The 27,369-nt window shown below is 35.9% G+C and overlaps 2 protein-coding genes across 5 annotated transcripts in view; one reads left to right on the forward strand and one right to left on the reverse strand.

Annotated features, from left to right (window-relative positions):
* The window catches only part of LOC125237966 (zinc finger protein OZF-like), a 34,358-nt gene extending 26,047 nt beyond the window's left edge, over nt 1–8,311 (forward strand). The window contains exon 3 of the mRNA XM_048145220.1: nt 6,782–8,311. Within this exon, the coding sequence (XP_048001177.1) occupies nt 6,782–7,842 (1,061 nt within the window). The 3' untranslated portion in view covers nt 7,843–8,311. The remainder of the gene's footprint in view (nt 1–6,781) is intronic.
* Nucleotides 8,312–8,396: 85 nt separating this feature from the next.
* Nucleotides 8,397–27,369, reverse strand: part of LOC125237968 (zinc finger protein 37-like) — a 28,036-nt gene continuing 9,063 nt past the window's right edge. For 2 of the 4 annotated variants that reach the window (XM_048145228.1, XM_048145227.1), the window contains exons 4-6: nt 11,643–11,699; nt 10,585–10,644; nt 8,397–9,737 (exon numbers count right to left, since the gene is read on the reverse strand). In XM_048145228.1, the coding sequence (XP_048001185.1) occupies nt 8,995–9,737; nt 10,585–10,644; nt 11,643–11,699 (860 nt within the window). In that variant the 3' untranslated portion in view covers nt 8,397–8,994. Of the gene's footprint in view, nt 9,738–10,584; nt 10,645–11,642; nt 11,715–27,369 lie in introns of all 4 variants that reach the window. The other 2 variants (XM_048145226.1, XM_048145225.1) reach the window with 1 other exon arrangement.

Genomic DNA, 27,369 nt, shown 5'->3' on the forward strand with positions numbered 1-27,369 from the left:
AGAGCTAAAAGTCAAGTAGAGCTGTACAGAAAATTAAAAATTCGATTAAAAAAAAAGTAACGATCAGATTAAAAGATGAATACTCTAGATGAGTTTAAAAAAATAAAAATCAGTTGGGGTGTCTGAGGTTTTGAGTGATACCGGAAACACCGTGTATATAGTAGTGTGACTACTTGAAAAAAGAACAAATCGAAAAATATTCAATAAAATAATTTGATTTGTTCCCTAGTTGAATAGATGGCAGCACCATCTCTCTCGCTATATCGTAATCCTGCAAAGGATTCGTATAGGATGATATCTATTTAAATTTATAATTTATATATAGTAGTGTGATTACTTGAAAAAAGAACAAATGAAAAATGAAAAAAATGAAAATGAAATATTTATTTTTTTTTCAAGTAGGCATATTACAATGCGCATATGAACGTCAAATAAAGCTACGCCGGCTCTAACCCTACGCCTCAGCCTCGAGAAGATTTCAGTCCCCCCTCAGTTGGGAGGGGGTATCCACTATGGGACCGGCAAGAAACTCGGCGGGCAACTTCTTTTCAAAACATTACATCTTATAATTAACATGCATTAAATAACAACATACAATTTAACATGCAAAAGTATTCATCAAAGAATATGAACAGACTAGGTACTCTATGGAAATCAATTTCAATAAATTATATTATTGCTTAATAATACGTCGTTCTTCTTCAGAGAAAACATATCAAATTGTCATAGAAGAAAAAGATAATATGAATCTCAATATCATTAAATATGTAATTTACCTACACAACATAAAATATAAAATATTTGATGTGCTTTCTTATCTGAACTGTGTCCTCTATACATAATACAATTATTTTAATTGCTATTCGTTTTTTGTAGTTTCTGGTTCGGGCCATGCATGTTTGTCTGTCAAATAGTCCTCGACTCTGTAATAAGCCTTTAACATCAATGATTTTTTTAAGTAGTTCTTAAGAGCTGGGAGGGTAATCTCAAAGCAGTGTCAGGTAACTTATTATAAAAATGAATGCATTGCCCAACAAATGACTTCTGTACTTTACGGACACGAAACTTCTTTATGGCAAGCTTATTTTTGTTTCTAGTGTTATAATTATGGATATCAGAATTCTTAGTGAAACAGTCTAAATTCTTAACAACATAAATTATACTATCATAAATGTATTGGGAAGCTACAGTTAAGATATTAATTTCTTTGAAGAGTTCTCTTACTGATTCACGTGTTCCTAAGTTGTAAATAGAACGAATGGCTCTCTTTTGTAATACAAAGATAGTCTGTATGTCAGCTGCTTTGCCCCAAACCAGAATACCGTATGACATTACACTGTGAAAATAACTATGATACACTAGGCGAGCTGTCTCAACATTAGTCAGTTGCCTGATTCTCCTAACGGCGTATGCGGCTGAACTTAATTTGCTTGCTAGTTTCTTTATATGAGGACTCCATTGTAGATTTTTGTCCAATGTTAAACCAAGAAACAGTGTTGTATCTACCATCTCTAAGCATTCATCATTCAAAAGTATTTTTGTATCGATTGGTTTAACATTCGGCAGAGAAAATCGAATACATTTGGTTTTCTTAGAATTAAGAAGTAAATTGTTGACAGTAAACCACTGCAGTACATCAGCTAACGTGCTATTAATTACATTGTAATCCGTAGATTTTCGGTCAACATTAAAAAGCAGTGATGTATCATCAGCAAAAAGTACTATTTCACAAAAGTTTTTCACTATACATGGCAAATCATTTATATAAACCAAAAACAGGAATGGACCTAAAATTGAGCCTTGTGGCACTCCTAATTGGACTACAGTCCCGCTAGAGCGAGTTTTGTTAACAACTACTGTTTGTGTTCTATTGCTAAGGTAAGAAGACATAAAGTTTAGGGCATTTATAGACAAACCATAGTGTTCTAATTTCAAAATGAGCGTTCCATGATCCACACAATCAAAGGCTTTTGAAAGATCACAAAATATGCCAATTGCATCACAAGAATTTTCCCAAAAATTATATATATGTTTAATGAGTACCGAAGCAGCATCGGTCGTGGAACGGCCCCTTGTGAAACCGAACTGTTTGCTTGTAAGTAATCTATGTCTGTTGAAGTGTCCCAGTAGATCATTTAACATTAGCTTCTCAAAGACTTTACTTAGTACAGGAAGTATTGATATGGGACGGAAATTGGTTATATCACTCGAATCACCCGATTTAAAAAGCGGTATGACTTTGCTACATTTCATAAGATCTGGAAAGGTGCCTTGTGAAATTGAAATATTATATATTACGGCCAAGTAAGGTGCTATTATATCTATGACATGACTAATTACTTTAACTGATGTTCCCCATAAGTCTTCCGTTTTCTTTAAATTGAGTGACTTGAATGTTTTAACAATATTTACAGAGTCTACTTGACTAAATTCAAATGAATTATTACATTTCTTAACATTAGCACAAAGTAATGAATGGGCTTGAGCCGCAGAAGAATGTAAACATTTTGTGGTGTTAACGGCTATATTTGAGAAATAATCTTCGAATGCCGAGGCAACATCGCTGTTCGACACTATTTGTTGATTATCTGATACAATGTTGACTTGACAATCGCGTGATTTACATTTACCAGCTTCTTTATTTATAATACTCCAAGTTGTTTTCACTTTGTTGTCCGACACTTTCAATTTAGAACTAATAAAGTTTTTCTTGGCAGTTAAACACACTTTCTTGAAGATTCTTGAGTAGTTTCTTACATAGTCCAGGAATTCTGAATTCTTGTTCAGCTCTCTCTCACCATAAAGTTCATAAAGTCTTTTTCTACTTTTGTGAATACCTACAGTAGCCCATTCACTAAACTTTGTTTTAACTTTTGACCCACTAATAGATTTCACTTTGAAATTGTTATTAAATTGATTAAGAATTACATTGAAAACATCTTGATACAAATGATTACAGTCATAATACGAAAATGGTATTATAGACAAACTATGTAGAATTTCATTTTTGAATGATTCCAAGCGAGATCCAGTAATGGGTCTATATGTTATTGTTTGTGGAGTATCATGAATAACGTTTAAGAAAGCTGCCCTTTGGCCGCTGTGATCGGAATGAAAACAGTTAAATAATTTCTTATCTATACATTCACAGTTACAAAAAATATTATCTAGGCATGTTGCACTAGTCACACCTACCCGGGTAGGTTCAAGAAATAAATTAAATAAATTAAATGATTTAAACAAACAGAACATTTTAACAGTATTACTAGATGACTCGAGCAAGTTAACATTAAAATCTCCACATACAATAACATGTTTTTGGCCCTTGCATACTAAATTCAGAACATTTTCCATTGTAGATTCAAATATGCTGAAGTCAGCTGATGGTGGTCTATAAACACATACAATAATATATCTGTCTAATTCAACACATGAAATTTCTATAGTTCTTTCTATGGAATATTTTACAACATCTTTGCGCTCTTTACACTTCATACAATTTTTAACAATAATAAGGGAGCCACCATGAGCAGCAGATTTTCTGGCAAAAAAACTAGCTAATTTAAAATTAACATAATCAAATATCAACTGTTCTTGTTTCAACCAATGTTCAGTAATACACATAACTTCAACATTATTACTATCTAAAAATAATCCTACTTCTAATTCTTTGCTGGAAAAACCCTGAATATTCTGGTGAACAACGTTCATATTCAGGTGTTTTTCCGCTGTCTTACAATCTAGTTTAAATGAGGCATGGGGTCCTTGGCTTTGTCAGCTGACTGAGACTTATATATAACACTATTACATCTATTTGGCTCAATATTGAAGGCCAATAACTCCACTAAATATACAAATAATTTCTTTGGCAAAAATACCTTCCGTGGAGCTAGCATGAAGCGCTCAATGAATTTATTTAAGTCAAAGAAATGGTACTTTTTATTAACAGCTATGGCATGGTACATTAAAGAATTATAGTAAGCTATCTTACAATTATAGTCATATGATACATTTTCTGCATAAGGTAGTGCACATAATATAATTTTCCCCACACCAGATTTTTCAATAACATTTAGTGTGGACATCAATTTATCTATGCTAAGCTTATCTACATTAAGACTATTTCCTAATAAAATTACTAATGTAGTACTGCTATCATAACATCCCTTTGAAATAAGGTCACATAAATGAGACAAAGTAATGTTTTGATAACAGTAATTTGTCACTTGTTGCTCTAACTGGTAGCTTAATAATGGGCCCATTCCTAACCCAATCTGATCTGAAAAAACAACAGTCTTACTGACTGCTCTAGGGGGCTGTTTAACTACTGCCGCATGCCTAGTTGTGTCGTGGGCCACATCGGCTTGAATAATCTTTGCTGGTGGCATTTGGCCACAATTACAATGTTTTCCATTTAATAATGCCTTACACCGCTCCTCCAAATCTCTATTTTCTAGCAGCAATGTATTAAAAGCCTGTATGTGCTCCTCAACTTGTTTTTTAGTAGTCTCATACATGGTGGATACTGCCAAAAGCTCATCTTTCAGCCTGTTAATGTCGGCATTTAATTTCAGAAAATTTGATTCCTTGACTTCCAGCTCTGAATGACAGTCTTGAACCCTATTTTTCATAACTGTTAATGTATGTTTTAATTTACTATATTTTTTAATACATGCCTGGCCTTTGATCAGCTTTTGGGTTCTCCTAATATACCTATTAATCTTAATGTACTTTTTTAACTTATTACTACTATTAAAGAATACTATGTGTTTGGAGTCCCTACTCAATTGTGTTTCACCGCTTACCAACTCTTGGTACACATTCTGTAACTGCGAAGCATCATAGTGCTCCCGCTCTTTCCTAAACAAATTAAGTTCCTCATTAGCCGCACCCAGTTCTTCTTCTAACTGTGTGATGCGGGCCAAGGCCACTTCATGTGTCGAAGCGCACTGGTTGAAGGTGTCTATTGTGCCTTGCAAACGGTCCACTTCTCCGCGGGCATCAGTCAGCTGCACATCATTGTCCGCCAGCTCCCTTTTCAATTCTGAGTTTTTGTTGATTACTTTCTGGAGCTCCACTTTGCTTTCCTCCCTTTCCTCCAACAACTGCTTCGACAAGGCCCTCGACTCGTGTAGGTCCTGTGCTGTTGTTTTTAGCTGCATCTCTAGTTGTCGTGCCGTTGCCTTGCGAGTTTCGGTCGCAATTTCGGTGTTCATTGTCACTCGTCTGGCTTTCTGAAAGATGTAATAAAAAAGGATGAGTACTTATCTCAACAGAGATTGAAAGATTTGCCAAGATGACGACAGAGATGTGAGCTGTAGGAATGAATAGTGTGCAGTGTGTCAGTAGTCGGCAGTGTCTGTGGCGAATGTGTCTTGTCTCGTCTTGTGCTTCCACTAGTTCGTCAAGCAAAGGGAAACTGCACGGTGCCAATGTTGTTTGTTTGACGTTGCTCACGGCCGCAGCAATGAGCTTTGTTTGAGTGTAGAAATAAATGATAAATAAAACGGAATACTCTCCCCGTTTCAAACGCAGATTCCAACGGCTGCGATCACTCGTTGACAGTTGGGTAGTCCTGCCTCAAAGTCCAATAAATACTCGGTGTAACGTTGTCAATTTCACCAAAACTGTATCACTGATAATACTTTACTACTTAAATTAACTAACAATGAGTAGAAGTCCTCTTTAAAGCTAAAAATATAATTAAATTTCAATATTTGAAATCAGCTGGTCACAGAGTCAACTTGACAGCTCGGCGACCGTTCGGAAACCTCTAATAAAATAATTTGATTTGTTCCCTAGTTGTAAAATTTAAAAGTTGAATTTAACAGGCATTAATAAATAGTTTTACATGCTTAAAGTAAACTTATATTGACCGGGATATAAACCGTGGTTACCTTTTTGATTTTTATTGAGGTCCTGATCACGGGAAACTGAAGACGGCAGGTGGATGTCCATAATTTATCGAATTTGGAACCCCCGACCGCGAACACTCCTGACTAATTCAGCTTTCAAACAAAAAAAGAACTAAATCTAATTCGGTTCATCCGTTCGGGAGCTACGATGCCACAGACAGACACACACACAAACAGACAGACAGACAGCCATGTCAAACTTATAAAACCCCATCGTTTTTGCGTCGCGGGTTAAAAATTACAGCTAATTGACTATTGAAATCTGTGCCTAAAGGGACTTATTCGTTTTTACATTTCAATGCGATACTTTTTGTAGAAAATTTCACTAGCTCATAGATATATATTTTTTTTAATAGCTTTGATCTTACACCTCCAATCTAAGAGTTTATTATTTCATTATTTGTGTTTATAATATTGTCTTCGGTTACCGCAATTGTTACTCATGAAATAAAACTATGGAAACGGATTATATCGCGAAACTATGGAAACGTCGGGATGAATTGTAAATTCACTATACGCGATATAATCTACGCCATAAAGTGTTTGCAACCCACAACTTGCATGCCTGGTTTATCTGTAAATGAGGAGTGTCTTTTCAAAAGGACTTATTTCTACAAGTCACAGAGGTTATTTTTTATATGTCTTCCTAGAGAAATAAACCTTGTTGACTTATAAGAATAAGTCCTTTTGAAAAGACACTCCTCAAATGTAAGTTGGTTAAATAAATAAAAAATAAATCCGTTGCCATACTTTTATTTTATTTGTGTTATGTTTTATTGATGTGTGATACCTTGAGGGTAAAAGCCATCTATAATTTGACCTTGTTTTCCGAAGTATTAATCAATTCTATCTGAATAATGTTCCAGCCCCTTCGACGGTCGAAAGAGAGGTCCTCGGGCGGGCGTGCTCCGTTCTACTGGAGCGCCTGCCGCCTCACGCCTTCCCCACACAACGCTACCAGTGCCACGACTGCGGAGGACGATTCCAGAATAAGACTGACTTAACTATACATATACGAGAACACTCTACCTCAAAATCAATAAGGAAATTTGTGTGTCGTTATTGCAATTCTATGTTTAAAACTAAATTACTTTTATTAGAGCATAAGAAAAGTGAATGCAAGTTTCTGACAGATAAGACATCTTTAAAGACTCAAAAGCGCACTGTAAAACTTTTGAATTGTAAACTGTGCAGTTTTACAACTCGATATAAACATATTTTCACGAAACATCGAACGATTCACGCTGGAGAGAAACCGTACAAATGTAGTCAGTGCGACTACAGATGCAAACGGAAATCCTATTTACATGTACATGAAGAGTCGCATTCCGACGAAAAGCCGTATTCGTGCAGCGAATGTGATTTCAAATGCCGCTTAGAAAAGTACTTGCGCAAACACCAGATGACACATACTGGGGTGAAACCGTTTAAATGCAGCAGATGCGAGCACAGGACTTATCAGAAAGCAAACTTGCGAAGGCACGAAATGACACATACTGGTGATTATTCAAAACCTTTCAAATGTAGCGATTGCGAGTACACGTGCAGAGACAAACAATCTTTAGAAAAACACCAGCGGACACACACAGGGGAGAGGCCATATAAATGTAGTCATTGCGACTACGCCTCTCGTGATAGGTCAACGTTGCGTAAACACAACTTGATACATACTAACCAGAAGCCTTTTCAATGTATCTGTGGGTACAAGTGTGCGGATCGCACCAGCTTGAGATACCACTATATGACACACACAGGGGAGAAACCTTACCATTGTAAGTATTGTGACTACAAGTTCTCAAGGAGAATACGCTTACTCGAACATCAGATGGTACATACAGGGGAGAGACCTTTAAAGTGTAGCGATTGCGATTACAAGTGTCGGAAGAAACCAGAATTGTTAAGACACCAGTTGAAAACACACAGGTGACAACCCCTAGAAATGCAACTACTGTAACTTCGCGACTTAGTGTAAATCAAATCTGTAAAGACTCCAAAAACGGAAACATTTCAATGAAATGCCTTAATCTTCTTCTTGAGTTTTAATGTACAAATTCGTTTGCTGTTTAATTAAACCTTTTCTTGAAACAAATAAAGTAGTATTTCTTTTGTGTCATTGTTATTTCAAAATTAATCGTACCATTTTTTGTATAACATGACTACCCACTTAAAATATCCGCTATATATCACAAGGGCGATGTCACCGTTATACGTACGGTCACGGACTTTAATAGAGTAGCTTAAGGGTCGGCTCACACCGGAATGGCAGCGACGCGGCGAGCACTTTTAGTGTAAAATAATTTTAAATTAATCTACATTATTAATTAAAATTTTGAAAAATCCCCCGACCGCGACGTAGTGGACCGATTTTCATGAAACATGGCTAAGAACACTCCCGACTAACTCAGCTTTCAGACAAAAAAAACTAAATCAAAATCGGTTCATCCGTTCGAGAGCTACGATGCCACAGACAGACACACACACAGACAGACAGACAGACAGACATACGCACAAACAGACACGTCAAACTTATAACACCCCTTCGTTTTTGCGTCGGGGGTTAAAAAGACCACGCAGATGAAGTTTGAAAATTACCTCGGCCGCTGCCATCCCGGTGTGAACCGACCCTCCAAACTTGGGTGAATCCATTCTGCCTTAAGGTTGATTATACAAAAAAATATAATTATGATCTGAAAGATGAGTTGATCCACTTCTAGCTTATTTTATACTGGATGCGTCATAGCCTAACTATGAATTAACAAAATTATTGTGGTCTCTAAATGGCTCAACAATTAAAGTCCTTGAGTGTAGCAACTTAAAATCGCTTATTAGTTATAACTGTAGATAAGAATACTAACCTACATAGATGATAAGACAATTTGTTGTATTATGTTATGTTACTAACCATTTATATGAATATATGTTATTTGAAATAAATACATAATAATAATAATTAACCTTTCGTATGCGTCTGTCGAAAAAATTGACATTCATATATTAGTCATAATACAAATACAATTTTTGCGGCAGTAATTCGGCTGTCAACGTCATGTCATCCCTGGGTTTTTTCAAGCGGAGCTCATCAGTACATTTTTCCTAGATGAGCGAGTAAACGATATTTAGAACAAGTAGCATAGCCGCAGTGGTCACACTTATAAGGTTTATCGCTGTTGTGAGCTCTGTGTGTCAACATGTGATCCTGAAACTCGCGTTTCTGTGTGCACTGGTAGCCACACTCGCCGCATTCGTGGAGTTCCTTAGCCTTGTGTTCCGCCTGGTGAAGGCCTCTTGATTTATCCGTGGCGCTGTGATCTCTGTGTGTCAACATGTGATCCTGAAACTCGCGTTCCTGTGTGCACTCATAGCCACACTCGCCGCATTCCTGGATGCCCTGGAGCTTCTTAGCCTCATGTTTCGCCTGGTGAAGGACTAATCTTGATTTATCCGTGCACATGTAACCACAGTTACTGCACTTAAAAAACGTTTTAACGGAACTATTATCTAGTGGTGACTGTTCAGATGATAACATTTTAACACAACTATTATCTAGTTGTGAATGTGCTGATGATAAGTGTGTTTGTATGTTTGTAGATAGAACATCTTTATTAGTAAACATTTTAACGTAACTATTATCTAGTAGTAACTGTTCAGAGGATGCGTGTGTTTGTTGTATGTGTGCAGTTAGAACATCTTTATTTGTGAAGGTGGTGGTGCAGTGTTCGCAGGCGTATGGGTTTGTTTGTCTGCGCAAGAGTTGTTCGGGACGAAGGCGCTGCAGCTGTACGCGGCAAGTCATCGCGAGCTGCGCGGCGGCGGGCGCGAATTCTGTACACACAATTTACTGTTAAAGCGAATGTATGAATAATAAATGCGCCATTACACTGCCAACAGAATAAAAAAAAAGTTTGATTAAAAAAAACATCAATAGGCTAGTTTCCTATACTAAAAATAAAATACTTCATGCACTGCACGAAATAAAGCACATAATTAGAAGAAATATATGGGCAGTAGTTATGTTTAAACACAATTTCTATTTAATAAGTCAAAGAGAAAGATATAAAGTAAATGAATTGACCGTGACGTCACTCCTCAGTATTTCATAGTAATTCCATATTAGCCAATCGTTTTGACAGTTCTTAAAAAGAAGCTGATTTGACTAGTAGGAAACTAGCCTTATCCCTCCCTCTATCCGTATCCCTCTAACGATACCCATATTATCCGTATCCGTATCGCTATCGCTATCCCTATCGCTATCCCTATCCCTATCCGTTATCAAGATGTTCAATGATTTCTTATCAAGTGCTAAAATATAAAGTTTCATGGTTTTATCTTTTAAAATTAAGAAATCCCATACAAACTTTCAACATCTTTTTCAACCCCTTCATCCCTTTTTTTCGAAATAAAAAGTAGCCTATGTTCTGTCTCAGGGTCTAAAGATTGTCTGTTCCAAATTTCATCAAAATCGGTTGCGTGGTTTAAGCGGGAAAGCGTAACAGACAGACAGACAGACAGACAGAGTTACTTTCGCATTTATAATATTAGTATGGATAGTATGGATAACGGAAATTTTCGTGAAACGCTTCTATTACAATACAATACAACACAAATATTCTTTATTGCACACGATTAAATACAACAATACAAAACAATTATTACAGGTAATAATACTAACCCGCTGTATAGTCATCCTCACTCATCACGTCATCCGTCTCAGTATTGCAAGTATCTTCAACTGAAATAAAAAAAACTATTTTTAACCCCCGGCGCAAAAACGAAGGGGTGTTATAAGTTTGACGTGTCTGTCTGTGTGTTTGTCTGTCTGTCTGTGTGTGTGTCTGTCTGTGGCATCGTAGCTCCTAAACGGATGAACCGATTTAGATTTAGTTTTTTTTGTCTGAAAGCTGAGTTAGTCGGGAGTGTTCTTAGCCATGTTTCATGAAAATCGGTCTACTATGTCGCGGTCGGGGGTTTTTCAAAATTTTAATTTTGTGGTTAGGTTATTATGGATTATTTCTTATACAATTGTTACATCTACGATTCCACCTACGTCCAAAGCACTAGACAATGGGTCAGTTTTTTAAAGTAAGTTGAGTTTTACCCCCCACGAAAAAACGACGGGGTGTTATAAGTTTGACGTGCCCACAGATGTCATATATACCATAGATCAAGCAAACGTATCTACTTAGCGTGTCAAATGAACTCAGTGAAATCCACTGAGTTGTCCGTCTTTAATCGCAGCTTGCAGCTTTCGGGCGTCAATTTTTGTAAGTTGAAGTCAATCAAAACATAAAAAATGCCTCGTTACGTGATATTCAATTGCAACAACACAAAAATTATGAACAATCAAGAGCCTGAGACATATTTAAAATTACAGGCAAGAAACAACTTCAGTACAAAATTTGACACGCTCGGCCCCTATACAAATAGATGAACTTGTTTCTTCTATCTAAATTTAGTTCTGTGGACGTGCCTGTCTGTCTGTCAATGTAGCATGAGTAGCATCGTAGCTCCCGAGCGGATGAACCGATTTAGATTTAGTTTTTATTTGTTTGAAAGCTGTTAGTCGGGAGTGTTCTTAGCAATGTTTCATGAAAGTCGGTCCACTATGTCGTGTTAAGTAAGTATGTATGTATGGAATGCATAAAGACTTGCTGAGTTTTTAATTTGAGGAGCAGTGCGAGATACCAAATTTTTTCAACATAGTGACAATATGTATTTGTATACACTTACCCTTAAGTTCATTGGTTTCTTCTTTGGTCACCTCTGATTTCTCAGCGAGTTTTTCATCTGAAGAAGAAATACCTACTTAAATAAAAAAATGCAACATAAAATTGTAGAAAATAATTATTATTATTTAATAAGCAGGCAGGCAGTTAAAAAACTGATATAGCCTGTATCCAGTGATCATTATGACCATAGCCGAGTTGTAGATGTGATGTGCTTGTCTAGTCTATTTTTAAACTTCTGGGAGTTTGTTCCAAGATCTCACTACTCGATTGCTCAAAAACTGTTTATAAAGGGTTACAGTGAGATGTATCACACTCTAGCTTTAAGAGGTGACCTCTCAAACGAGTGTTGTTATTACGCTTGAACATCTCTTGAAATTCCTTGAGGTCGTAATGTCCAGTTAGTATTTTAAATGTCTCTATTAAATCCCCACGTTCTCTGCGGACTTTTAGAGTAGTGAGCTTTAGGTATTTTAGCCTTTCCTCATATGGCTTGTTTTTAACCCCCGACGCAAGAACAACGAGGTGTTATAAGTTTGACGTGTTTGTCTCGCTTTGTGTGTCTCTGTCTGTGTGTGTGTCTATCTGTGGCATCGTAGTTCCCCAACGGATGAACCGATTTAGATTCCGTTTTTTTTGTCTAAAAATTTTTTTTTCTCTAAAGGCTGAGTTATTCAATAAATGTGGGTTCTAAACAGTAACCTCCTTATTCATAATCATTCTCTACTGTTATCAAGCTGATAAAGTTTGTTTGTCCTTTCATAGCACACCAAATCGTCAGAAAGGTACAAACAAACTTTATTGGCCTGATAACGTTAGTGAACGTTTATGACTATGGGGGTAAGTGAGTAAAGCAGTCTAAGCTCAGTAATTATTGTTTATATAATTATTACCCGACATTATGGTTTGTTGAATAAATGATTTGTAATTTTTATGTACAGTTGACCGATTGGAACCCTAGGTCACTGTAGAACTGTCATAGTGACGTTATAAATCAGTTTTTATATTAAAGGAAAAAATGGAAAAATTTACGCTTCCGGCGGGACTTGAACCCGCACCATTTTTGCAATCCGTGCAATGCTCTTACCAATTGAGCTACGGAAGCCACGCCGGACTTCGCAAATCTTTCCATGCCTATCCTTTTGTACACACGTCTTGGGGTGACGTCTAGCGCCATCTACCGACAGACTATTACATCTTGTAACGGCACTGGAGTCTCAAGTTATATTGAGAATTCACCAGCAACAATGTGCTAACCCATACTAAATTAATTTTTATTAAGCAGAAACGTCTGCTAACGATTCTAAACATTTTTATATTAAAGGAAAAAATGGAAAAATTTACGCTTCCGGCGGGACTTGAACCCGCACCATTTTTGCAATCCGTGCAATGCTCTTACCAATTGAGCTACGGAAGCCACGCCGGACTTCGCAAATCTTTCCATGCCTATCCTTTGTACACGTCTTGGGGTGACGTCTAGCGCCATCTACCGACAGACTATTACATCTTGTAATGGCACTGGAGTCTCAAGTTATATTCATTCATTCATATTCACCAGTAACAATGTGCTAACCCATACTAAATTAATTTTTATTAAGCAGAAACGTCTGCTAACGATTCTAAACATTTTTATATTAAAGGAAAAAACCGGCCAAGAGCGTGTCGGGCCACGCTCAGTGTAGGGTTCCGTAGTTTTCCGTATTTTTCTCAAAAACTACTGAACCTATCAAGTTCAAAATAGTTTTCCTAGAAAGTCTTTATAAAGTTCTACTTTTGTGATTTTTTTCATATTTTTTAAACATATGGTTCAAAAGTTAGAGGGGGGGGGGGACGCACTTTTTTTTCCTTTAGGAGCGATTATTTCCGAAAATATTAATACTCTCAAAAAACGATCTTAGTAAACCCTTATTCATTTTCAAATACCTATCCAACAATATATCACACGTTGGGGTTAGAATGAAAAAAAATATCAGCCCCCACTTTACATGTAGGGGGGGTACCCTAATAAAACATTTTTTCCATTTTTTATTTTTGCACTTTGTTGGCGCGATTGATATACATATTGGTACCAAATTTCAGCTTACTAGTGCTTACGGTTACTGAGATTATCCGCGGACGGACGGACGGACGGACGGACGGACAGACAGACATGGCGAAACTGTGTGTGTGTGTGGATTGAGTGAGCACCTTCCGAAAATAAAAAAAAATATGCTGATCATTTAGTAAAAGTTCTAAAACAATTGTAAAACGAATCTCTGAATTTGTAAAAAGATAAATCAAAAGATACAGCCATTAACATGTGCTCACTCAGTTCTCACAAACTACCAACGAAAACAGTGAATATATTCATTTAACATATAATATTTATATACTAACATTTAGTAAAAAATAGGCCAACCTACCTCTATAAATATTAGATCACCTAGTGACGTATTTAATTTTTTACAAATAGTTTCTTATGCTCACTCAATCCACACACTTTTGAAAAGCCGAATTTTGATGAAAAACATAAGATTTAGACCGCTATTATATGTGTATAGTTTAGTAAAAGTGAAATGGGAATTTGTAAAATACAAAACGAACCACTAACGTGTCAGGTTTTTTTATAATAAATTTTTGTAAGTGCTCACTCAGTCCACACGTTTTGAAAAAGTTAAAAATGTAAATATCTTACGATTTGTAGCACCTAAGACACTCGAAAGTACTTCAACATTTAGTAAAAATTTTTACTAAATATCCACCATCTAATATTTTATATTCGTTGTCTGGTTTTAAAGATATTCAGACATAACTTTTCTCATACAAATGTATCAAGTAGGGTGACCACACTATGTCGGCTCCTAATTTTCCCCACCTTCCCATTGTCATATTGAGATTGGGAGTTTCGTTCAATTTTGATAATAGTTTATATTAAACTAATACCATATTAATTCTCCATCTGCAAACTGTTTTTAGGTTATGTTCTTGGCCTAGTGATGATGTGTATTGTGTAATTTTTATCGACGTCAGGATAATAACCATATCGACATTCATGCATTAAAAAGGACATGAATGATAATTGGTAAGAAACAAAGAATATAATACTTCACTAGTAAGAAACCAGAACCTGGTAATCTAATCGTGCTAACAGATGAGCGTACCGGATTTGTAAGTGGGAGCGAGAAAATAATAACTATTTCTCGCTCCCATTTACAAGCTAGCAAGCATCCATATGGATGACCTTGGTGCGGTACGGTGCTCGTACGGTCATGTGTTAGCAGCTTTACAGCGTGCGTAGCCGAATGGCATTACTCCGACGCCAAAAGAAAACGAAACGCCGTGCCAGTTAGTCTGGCGCGACAGAGCCACTTACAAATCCGGTACGCTCATCTGTTAGCACGATTAGATTACCAGGTTCTGGTTTCTTACTAGTGAAGTATTATATTCTTTGTTTCTTACCAATTATCATTCATGTCCTTTTTAATGCATGAATGTCGATATGGTTATTATCCTGACGTCGATAAAAATTACACAATACACATCATCACTAGGCCAAGAACATAACCTAAAAACAGTTTGCAGATGGAGAATTAATATGGTATTAGTTTAATATAAACTATTATCAAAATTGAACGAAACTCCCCAATCTCAATATGACAATGGGAAGGTGGGGAAAATTAGGAGCCGACATAGTGTGGTCACCCTACTTGATACATTTGTATGAGAAAAGTTATGTCTGAATATCTTTAAAACCAGACAACGAATATAAAATATTAGATGGTGGATATTTAGTAAAAATTTTTACTAAATGTTGAAGTACTTTCGAGTATCTTAGGTGCTACAAATCGTAAGATATTTACATTTTTAACTTTCTCAAAACGTGTGGACTGAGTGAGCACTTACAAAAATTTATTATAAAAAAACCTGACACGTTAGTGGTTCGTTTTGTATTTTACAAATTCCCATTTCACTTTTACTAAACTATACACATATAATAGCGGTCTAAATCTTATGTTTTTCATCAAAATTCGGCTTTTCAAAAGTGTGTGGATTGAGTGAGCATAAGAAACTATTTGTAAAAAATTAAATACGTCACTAGGTGATCTAATATTTATAGAGGTAGGTTGGCCTATTTTTTACTAAATGTTAGTATATAAATATTATATGTTAAATGAATATATTCACTGTTTTCGTTGGTAGTTTGTGAGAACTGAGTGAGCACATGTTAATGGCTGTATCTTTTGATTTATCTTTTTACAAATTCAGAGATTCGTTTTACAATTGTTTTAGAACTTTTACTAAATGATCAGCATTTTTTTTTATTTTCGGAAGGTGCTCACTCAATCCACACACACACGGCGAAACTATAAGGGTTCCTAGTTGACTACGGAACCCTAAAAATGGAAAAATTTACGCTTCCGGCGGGACTTGAACCCGCACCATTTTTGCAATCCGTGCAATGCTCTTACCAATTGAGCTACGGAAGCCACGCCGGACTTCGCAAATCTTTCCATGCCTATCCTTTTGTACACACGTCTTGGGGTGACGTCTAGCGCCATCTACCGACAGACTATTACATCTTGTAATGGCACTGGAGTCTCAAGTTATATTGAGAATTCACCAGTAACAATGTGCTAACCCATACTAAATTAATTTTTATTAAGCAGAAACGTCTGCTAACGATTCTAAACATTTTGACGTGATAACGTCTAATAACTCGTTACTACGGGCAGCATGCACGATTTAGCATTTTGGTTATATAATGAAACGTTTTTATTTTGTGCTTGTATGAGAGATCATATCAATTCAATTATGCGACCGAGTATGTTAAAGGGGTATAATATGCAGCCTTTTGTCTAAAATAATAATCAACGTTTTTACTTCAAGAAAGGTAACTAACTTCCAAGGAACAAATTAGCTTTACTCAAATGTCATATGACCTGTAGTGACTACTAATATGATGAAATAACTAACTTCCAAAGAACAAATTAGCTTTACCCAAATGTCATATGACCTGAAGTGACTAATATTATGATAAAATAATTGTAAACATTTATTTGTATTCTCCATTTAAGCGATCCTAATTAAATTTGTTTTTGGGATAAATTTAAATATGTAATTCAATTGGCAAATATGGGACATAATAAAACTGCGTTGGTTATAAATCAATGACACCAATTATATATTTACTCGTTAGAAACACATCAAATATTCAACAAGGGAGTAAAAAATCATAAACATGGTTACTATTAAGTTACGTATAATGAAATTAGTCAGTTTCATCAATTTATTCAGGTAGTTTTCATTAATTAATTTTCATAGTTAAATACGGGTAATTATTATTAAATAATCAGACATAAACAGGGTTGTAGAGTTGTTTATAACGAAACACTAAAACATTAACTTTTTAATTACATTTTCATTAATCCATTTCATAAATTAATTCAGACAATTTTCATTGAATAAATTTATAAATTAATTCAGGTATTTATTAAATAATCAGATTAAGGTACTTCAAATAATTTCATAAACTAATTCAGACAATTATTATATAATCAGATTAAGGTACTTATCTCTGTTCGTGGCGCTGGTAGAACTAAAAGTGACTGCTCGCCGACGAGCAGTCCCTTTTATAACCAGTCCAGGTAAACTTGCCAGACCGACCCGGTTTCTTTGTCTACCGACATTATTGCCATAAATTTAAATGTTTGAGAGAAACGTACCTTAAAATGTTACAATTATTAAACATTATAATGGCAAATCCAACACGGCCATACTGACAAGTACTTCGATCTCGAAGTACAAAAGTATTTACATAGTTATACATCTTAATCTTACTCTTATATTAAGTAGCCACAAGCCTTGTCATGTAAGCCCCATCACCTGCTGCCCGTGAAGCCAGGCAAACATCAGACTTGTGACCGACCAGCATTTTTTTTGTAGCTGTGGGCCCTGGCATGAAAGCTCCGTCACCTGTTGCGACATGACGTCGAGCAATCATCAGACACACAACCGACCAACAGTATTTTTGTAGCTGTGGGCCCTGGCATGAAAGCTCCGCCACCTGTTGCGACATGACGTCGAGCAATCATCAGACACACAACCAACCAACAGTATTTTTGTAGCTGTGGGCCCTGGCATGAAAGCTCCGTCACCTGTTGCGACATGACGTCGAGCAATCATCAGACACACAACCGACCAACAGTATTTTTGTAGCTGTGGGCCCTGGCATGAAAGCTCCGTCACCTGTTGCGACATGACGTCGAGCAATCATCAGACACACAACCGACCAACAGTATTTTTGTAGCTGTGGGCCCTGGCATGAAAGCTCCGTCACCTGTTGCGACATGACGTCGAGCAATCATCAGACACACAACCGACCAACAGTATTTTTGTAGCTATGTGCCCTGGCATGAAAGCTCCGTCACCTGCTGCACCATGACGTCAAGCAATCATCAGACACATAACCGACCAGCAGTATATATACAATTGACAACATTTCATATTTTTGAGTACTACTTTTTATTGTTTGGTTTGAAAGAACTCAATACTAAAAGATACACGTATTTTTTTTATTTTTCCAAAAACTGCTATTTTAATGAGAAAGTCCCTTATTACTACTTCGAGTAGAAAGAGCTTAAGAAGACACAGCTTTATGACTTCACATGTGTTGATTCATACACTTAAGAAAACGACAAAATAATTTCAAAAAAAAAAAAAAAAGTTTTAACATTCAGCTTAAACAGTCCGGTATGTCTGACTGTCAAGTGTCACTGTCAAACTCAAGTGACTTCCTAACTGGAAGTTTCTTTTGTTACAGTGACAGCTCTAAATCAGCTATTGAGGTCACTTCCCCATTAAACTATTTTTTAAGATTTTTTTGTTATCATAAAAATACGGGAAAAAAAAATATATTAATATTATATCTCGAAATGGTTTTCGACTTAGGGACACTGACAATTTTGAAACGTTGTCAATTATACATAGTATATAATATATATTACACATTTTATTACATGTATACATCCAACACGGCTAATCCGGACTTAAAGCAATCGGCAAAAAAGCTACCTTTTTTTTCAGTTATTTATTGTAACCTTAAATTAATGTAACAGTATAGCAAGTACACAATAAATATAGCCAGTTTTTTTTTTGCGGAATGCTTTAAGATAATTAGCACTTAATATGGCCATTTACCATTTTGTATACTATTTTACATTTTCTTTACAGATATAGCATCATCGATAGGTATATCTTTCATCAAGTTTTATCACAAAATGTTTTTATCTTTGTACTGTACTGTAAAAAGATACAATATCCTAGGACTTCAATTAATCGAGCTATATATTTATTTCTGATTACTTCACGATCAATCAACAAGTGTGAATATTATTATATCTTCCAAACAGCTCGGCCAGTCTGACCTAATATTTTATGAAGGGCATGTCATGTAAGATGCAAATGCCGTACAAACTGAAAACTCATCTTCCCTTATTCGTAGCTTATTACATGGTAAATATCGCTTTATCAGCAACAGTTTTCAGTAAATAGTATACCTAATATATTTATTAAACATTACAGTATCACATATTAACTATGTAATGAGCTATCTTGAGAAGTAAAGCATAAACGTGACGAATAATCAGGAAAAGAAGCATATAGAATCGCCCACTTATTTATACAGTTATATTTTGAAAATGGTCCCTTTTCCCAAAGAATCTTATTTATTTGAATCTATTCACACTATTTTCCGTAAGTACTCTACTCAGCATGAAAGATGAATAAGTACCTACCTAGTGACCCTTTTTTTTGCAGAATCTTGTTCTGTGAGATTTGTATTATTGATCATAATTTAATTTATTAATCTTATTTTTTTTTGCTTTCCTTTTTTTAATAATGACTTTTTCGTATAAACGAAACCGCTGATATGAAAACACTTTTTTTTTGTTAAATTTGACAGTCGCCAGGATCCCTATTTTTTTTTTTTGTTTTCATACATTATAAATTTGTCAATCATGTGAGAGACCCGTAGAAACAATAAAGTCAGTCTCAAGTAAATGACGACACATGTAACAATAAATAATGATAAGGAATTACAAAGGCAGCCTTTATTACTACGCTTACTGAGCCACTAAATTCATTCCCTGAATAACTCGATAACAGTAAGAGAAAAGACAATATTTTCTTACAGAAATTAATTGTAATTTACCTAAAGAACCGTCCCCTAATATTAACGGAAATCAATAAAAATTCTTTGTAGATAATAATCTACCCAAACTCGAAAACCAGGCAAGCACAGAGTAAACTCTCTTTATAAAGCAAGTTGCGTAAGCCTTTATTTGCACTAGGTCCATTTATTTATCTACGTATATATTAATATGTATGTAAGTTCATTTATTGTATCTATATATGTTTATTTTATAATAGAATCAACTTGTATTTAATCATTAAAAGACTATCTCTGTTTTGCCCAATGGTTGACTGATAGAAAATGACTTAAGGCGTTAAGTTCGCCATTTGTACTTGTTATTGTTAATTTGTGCAATAAAGTTCAAATAAATAAATAAAACTTTATTCGTTTTTGAGCCTAAGATATGCGATAACAGACACACAAACGTGAAAGTAGAATTAAAATCTCAGACACTTTCTTAATCGTTACTTCTCAACGAAAAGAGAAGACAAAATTGTAAACATACTCGCAATGATGATAAATAGATTTATCATTTATCAGGTCAGTAATTTGTCCGAAGTAACAGCAACTTGGAAAAAGTTTCAATGTAAATTGAATTCAAACCAATAGGGATGTGTGTGTAACATTACTGTTGGGTACTAAAAGTAAATTTTATTGGTCCGCAATTGGTGAAATAATTTTGAAATACGTTAGTGCGGGATACAAACGTTTAAGCGTTTCTTAGAATAAGCACAGCATTTATAGTAGCAAGTTTTGAATCTATTTTTTTTATTAATTAGGTAGGTTACCTACCTAATTATTTAATAAATATGGTAGACTTTCCTTACCTACCGTAGGTAAGGAAAGTCTACCATATTTATTAAATAATTTGGTTTAAATTTCAATACCTCAAACTGTACCTACATGGTGGGCAGGAACAGGTTAAAATAAGCACAGCATTTTTAGCAGCAAGTTTTGTGTCTATTTTTTTTTATGATGTAGGTAAGTATGTAACTAAACTACTGTATTTAAATAAACCAATAACTTTCACTTTGAAGCCATGCCACTATCTGAAGAAAACACTAATATACTACTTTTAAATTTGACATTTTTGTAGGTAGGCAGGTTTAATTACTTACTCATTTGTTTGTTTTTGGTATAATATAGTTAAATAAACAACGAAACCACCTAAAGTAAATCACATATCGATTGCCAATTTTTTTGTATCTCATTATAATAGCAATCCACTTAGGTCTCATTCTGGTCAAAGTGGAGAAAAATCATTATAAAATGTAAGCGAAAACAAATATTGGACAATTGAAAAGCGAGTATTAAAAAAAAATAAAAACGATTTTTGAAACGTACATATTTGCTTGAAAACATCGATCTTGAGTCACTTATTAGTATCAAATTTTTATTTATTAAGTGAAAACTGCCACTTTGCTAAATACATAAACAAAAAAAATATATTAGTGATTTTCAAATTAGTGTTTCACAAGAGAAATAGCTAAAAATATTTTTTGGAAAATAAAATAAACGTTGGTCAATACAGAGATTTAGACCCTATATCAATACGAAAATTGAAATATTGTTTTGCAGTTATAGGATCACTCCGGATCAGTAGTGTCGTAATACAATCTTTACAACAAGAACTTGTTTACCGAATTATGTCATTAACAAATATAATTTATTCCCAAAGGAAGAAACTAAACCAGTATTGTTCTAAACCTGTATTGTTCAGTTCTGACTTTTATACCCTTTCTTCAGGATTTAACTGTTTTTCTTTTAAACAACATGATCTAATAAGAGGTAATTTATTTATTCAAGATGTCATAATCATAACACTAGCTCTTTCAATAACTAGCTCGATTAACTGCAGTTCCGTAATAAGTAAACAAAATCAGTTTAAAACACAGTGGGTACAACAATATTTCTTCAAAGCAAGATTTTTTACATGATAATAATGCAGAGCCCTCAGGGCCTTACCGACTTTAATGATCATAACAACGCCAGTCCATTCAGGTTTTCAGAAGGTCCCGAAATCGGTGCACCATGCGTCGGCCGTGCAGCCCCATCATCGCTGTTAGTAGGACCAAATGTAGGAAGCACAATGTTGTGGTATCGGCAGCCCGAAGAAACTTCACTCCGAATGGTGGTATGAAAGTTGGTCAGCAGATTTCAATCCGTTATCTCTGAAATAATTCACAGTGTTAAAAGATGGCTAGGTAAAACGTATCTCCACTTCTGAATTTAGCATTTGGGTTAGGTATATAATGAAACGTTTTTATTTTGTGCTTGTATGAGAGATCATATCAATTCAATTATGCGACCGAGTATGTTAAAGGGGTAATATGCAGCCTTTTGTCTAAAATAATAATCAACGTTTTTACTTCAAGAAAGGTAACTAACTTCCAAGGAACAAATTAGCTTTACTCAAATGTCATATGACCTGTAGTGACTACTAATATGATGAAATAACTAACTTCCAAAGAACAAATTAGCTTTACCCAAATGTCATATGACCTGAAGTGACTAATATTATGATAAAATAATTGTAAACATTTATTTGTATTCTCCATTTAAGCGATCCTAATTAAATTTGTTTTTGGGATAAATTTAAATATGTAATTCAATTGGCAAATATGGGACATAATAAAACTGCGTTGGTTATAAATCAATGACACCAATTATATATTTACTCGTTAGAAACACATCAAATATTCAACAAGGGAGTAAAATCATAAACATGGTTACTATTAAGTTACGTATAATGAAATTAGTCAGTTTCATCAATTTATTCAGGTAGTTTTCATTAATTAATTTTCATAGTTAAATACGGGTAATTATTATTAAATAATCAGACATAAACAGGGTTGTAGAGTTGTTTATAACGAAACACTAAAACATTAACTTTTTAATTACATTTTCATTAATCCATTTCATAAATTAATTCAGACAATTTTCATTGAATAAATTTATAAATTAATTCAGGTATTTATTAAATAATCAGATTAAGGTACTTCAAATAATTTCATAAACTAATTCAGACAATTATTATTATTATATAATCAGATTAAGGTACTTATCTCTGTTCGTGGCGCTGGTAGAACTAAAAGTGACTGCTCGCCGACGAGCAGTCCCTTTTATAACCAGTCCAGGTAAACTTGCCAGACCGACCCGGTTTCTTTGTCTACCGACATTATTGCCATAAATTTAAATGTTTGAGAGAAACGTACCTTAAAATGTTACGTACCTTAAAACGTGTCACAATTAAAAAGTTTTTTGGGATTATTAAACTATTATGGACGATTTATTCCAAATCTTAGTAGTTTATTAGCTCCGTTGCATAACCTTCTAAAAAAAGAAAGCGACTGGAAATGGGACCCAGAGTGTGAACGTGTGTTCACTGAGGCAAAGAGAGCTCTCCTAAGCGATCGGGTGCTGGCACACTATGAGGAGGGGCGCGACCTAGTGGTGTCGGTAGACAGCAGCGCGTACGGACTTGGCGCAGTTTTGGCGCATCGGTACCCGGGCGGCGCTGAGCGTCCCGTCAGCTGTGTGTCGCGCACGCTCAGCGCGGCCGAGCGCAATTATAGTCAGCTCGACAAAGAGGCCCTCGCTATTTTATTCGGTGTTACTAAGCATCATCAATATCTGTTTGGTCGACGGTTTACGCTGCGTACCGACCATCAACCACTGACGTACATTTTTGGCGAAAAGGGGGGTATTCCGCAGACCGCCGCGAGCCGTTTACAACGATGGGCGGCACGTTTGGCGGCCTACGACTTTACAATCGAATTCGTACGATCAGCCGATAACGGCCCGGCCGACGCGCTTTCCAGGCTTCCCTTGCCTCAGGAGGGCTCCCTTGCAGACGCGTTAGATTATTTAAATTTAGTGGAAGACTCTTTGCCCATTTCTTTTAAAGAGGTAGCTAAAGAGACTGAGATATTATTATTATTTTATTATTATTTGATACACTAGCAGCTGATAGCTGATGCGTGTATATCACTGCACTTGTTGTTCTATAGTTAATGTTTATATTTTAGTTTTAAATGTTTATCAAGTCTGTTTTTGAAACTGTTCACTGAGGGAGCACTTATCACTGTTTCTGGTAGTTTATTCCACTCGCGTACGACACGGTTTGATAGGAAGTGCTTCCTAGGATTGCTTGTGCTGGGAACGCGAGTAATTTTCAAGCTGTGGCCTCTAAGACGGTGATTCTTACTCATAACAAACAGGTCCTTAAGTTCAGGTAAGTCATAATAGTCATGTATGATCTTGAATGTTTCGATGAGGTCACCACGCTGTCTCCTTTGCTCCAGGCTTGTCAAACCAAGGCTGGCAAGCCTTTGGTTGTAGGGCTTATTACGTAATCCATAAACCATCTTGGTTGACCTGCGTTGCACCTTTTCAAGTAAAGTAATATCCTTCTGAAAGTATGGGCTCCAAATTTGGTAAGCATATTCAAGAAGAGGCCTTATGTATGTCTTATAAAGTTTTATAAACAATGAGTTATCAATCGTCTTAAATGATTTCCGTATTAGGTATACTAGTGAGTTGGCTCTTTTTGTTATTTCGAGAATGTGCTTATCCCATTTCAGGTTGCTTGTTATAGTGACTCCGAGGTCTTTTTGCGAGTTTACAGCGTCTAGTACCTGTGTACCCATGGTGTACGGTAGTTTAGGATTTGTGGGCCCAATATGAAGAACAGTACATTTATTTGAATTAAGTGACATGAGCCAGTCATGTGTCCACCCTGTGATACGATCTAAGTCTGCCTGTATAATATTGTGCGAGATCAGGGGTTTCCCATTATTTTCGTGTCATCCGCAAAAAGTGACAGTTTAGATTTGACAACAGACTTCAGATCAGTGACAAAAATACCAAAAAGGATTGGACCTAGGACCGATCCTTGTGGGACACCACTAAGCACCTCAATAGGTTCAGACAGCTCCTCCCCTACTCTGATTCTCATTTTTCTAGCACTTAGAAAGTTTTGGATCCAGTTTAGTAGACGTCCACGAATCCCATAATGCTCTAGCTTACTAATAAGCCTCTTAATAGGTACCCGGTCGAAGGCCTTTTCATAGTCTAAGTAAACCACATCCGTTGGAAGGTGTTCATTCCAGTTTTCCGTCCAGTAATCAAGGCAAGTCAAAAGATTAGTAACCGTTGACCGTTTGGGAATAAAACCATGTTGTTCTTGAATTATGATTTGCTCTTCAGATAAAAATTGTCTAATATGTTTAGCAATAATCTTCTCCATTGCCTTACATGCAATACTTGTTAGACTTATTGGTCTGTAATTGGCTGCAGTGAGTTTGTCGCCTTTTTTATATATGGGGGTAACGGTGGCTTCCTTCCAATCAGTAGGTAATGTGCCCGTCATAAAGGACAATGACATTACATATGACAGCTGATCTCTTAGCGCGCGACTACACTTCTTCAAGAATATTGCCGGTATGCCGTCTGGACCCATAGCGGTTTCATCTTTAAAGGTGTTTATTGTTTTCTCCACCACTTGAGGAGTGAATTCGATCTCTTCTAAAGATCTCAGCACTTTTGAAGTACTGACTGCCGGTATTGGTACGGCATCTGGTTCCATAACAAAGGATTTTTTAAATTGGTTAGCAAAAATGTTTGCTATTTGTTTACTATCATTCACGATCACGTTTGTGGTCTCGTCGCGCAATGACGGAGGGACTGAAACCTTTGATGTCAGGCTTTGTCTTATATAGCTGTAGAAGCGTTTTGGGCTGCTTAACACAATAGTCCTTTCAAATTCGACCCTTGCTTTTCTCACCTTGTCAATAATTTGATTATTAAGTTTTCTGTAAATCCTGTAATTGTCTTCTGATTTATCAAGTTGGTATAATTTCCATTTCATCACTTTCTGGTTAGTTAATTTTAAAATATCCGGCCCAATCCATGGTTTGTTAATATTAGATTTACACTTTCGTTTTGGCGGTACTACCTCCGTTATAATATCAATCATTCTGTTTTTAAGTTGTGCCCAGGCAGATTGACAATCAGTTAAATCCTGGATATTCAAATTTGATTCTGTTATTAACGAATTTATCTTATCAAAGTCTGCTCTGAAAAAGTCTTTGCGTTGTTGTTTTAGTGCCGTGCTCTGTGTGTGGTTGATCTGAAACTGTAATGTGGTTAGCAAAACCATATGATCACTCTTACCGATTGGCGGATGGTGAACTATGTTGTTGCAGAGTCCTTCTTCATTGCAAAGAATTAAATCCAAAAGAGACTCTTCATTATTTCTTTTCCGTGTCGATTCTGTCACAAGCTGTTGAAGATTAGTATCGACTAGGATTTCTACAAACTGTTCATGTAAAACATTGTAACCATCAAATTTCTCTAAAGGCCAAGTAATGTCAGGCAAATTAAAGTCTCCAACTATGAGGAGTGCTCCTTTACAAGTTGTCGAAGCTTTTTTAATTGTCTCGAATAAAGTTCTGTCACTTTCCTCAAATGTGTAGTGCGTATTAGGGCGGTAAACACCTGCAAGTAAAAGACTGAAACTGCCGTACGAAACATTTATCCAGAGCGCTTCAACATTCCTTTGATTGTTGTATTCCGGGTGCAAAACTGAAAGGATCGGGATATCATTATGTTTATCTGCTACGTATATCACAACTCCTCCCCACCCTCTGCCAGTACTCCTGTCATATCTAAATAAGTTATATCCTTTTATGTTTATTAGACTGTTATCGATTGACGGTTTCAAATGTGTTTCCGTAATAATAATAAAAACAGGTTGCAGTTTGTCTATTTCCAATAAGAATAAGTCTCGTTTAGCCATTATGGATGCCAGGTTCGTGTAGAAAAGAGGTAACTGTTTGTTTCTGTTCTTAAGAACCTTAACCGCCACGGCCCTATTCGCAAAAATCACCTTGAGTGGGCGTGGCCTGTCGCTCGGCTGTTTACCTAGCCTGACGGTGGCCAGCGGCTCGGCTGTTTCGGTTAATTCCGACAAAATATCTTGCACAAGCCCATGGTCATGCCTTTTGCGCGCTTCAATGGAAACGTCTCCAGCCGACGACACCTCCGGGACGCCAAACATGATGACGTTAGCACTACGCCTATTGCGGTCCTCCAACTCACTAATAATGTTTTCCAAGCCAAACTGTTGACCTTGGTTCTTTTTCAGGGCCTCAATTTCTTGTTTCAGCTCATCTACTTGCTTCCGTAGAGCTGGTAGCTGCCGTATTCCAAGGACACAGTCGGGGCATAAATATTTCAATGTCGGCGATTGAAGGGCGATTACTCTCAATTCCGTCACAAGCAATCCACTACACTTAACACATATCAACCTATCGCATCCACCACATACTATTTTTGGGTTTTGACTGTCCGGTTTAGGCAATTGATTTGAACACTTCATGCAAGACGCCATTTTTAGTAACTTATTTCGAGGTTATAGATGATTTAGTTTTCTTGATCAAATAAGTCCACAGAAACACAATATCTACTTCAGATAACACTCCTACGTTAAATTTGATGCCCAATTTAACGAAAATCACACTTTTTGAGTCAAAACAAACTAATTTCCGATTATTATATC

The sequence above is a fragment of the Leguminivora glycinivorella genome, chromosome 22 (assembly GCF_023078275.1).
Source record: "Leguminivora glycinivorella isolate SPB_JAAS2020 chromosome 22, LegGlyc_1.1, whole genome shotgun sequence".
Taxonomy (NCBI): Eukaryota; Metazoa; Arthropoda; class Insecta; order Lepidoptera; family Tortricidae; genus Leguminivora; species Leguminivora glycinivorella.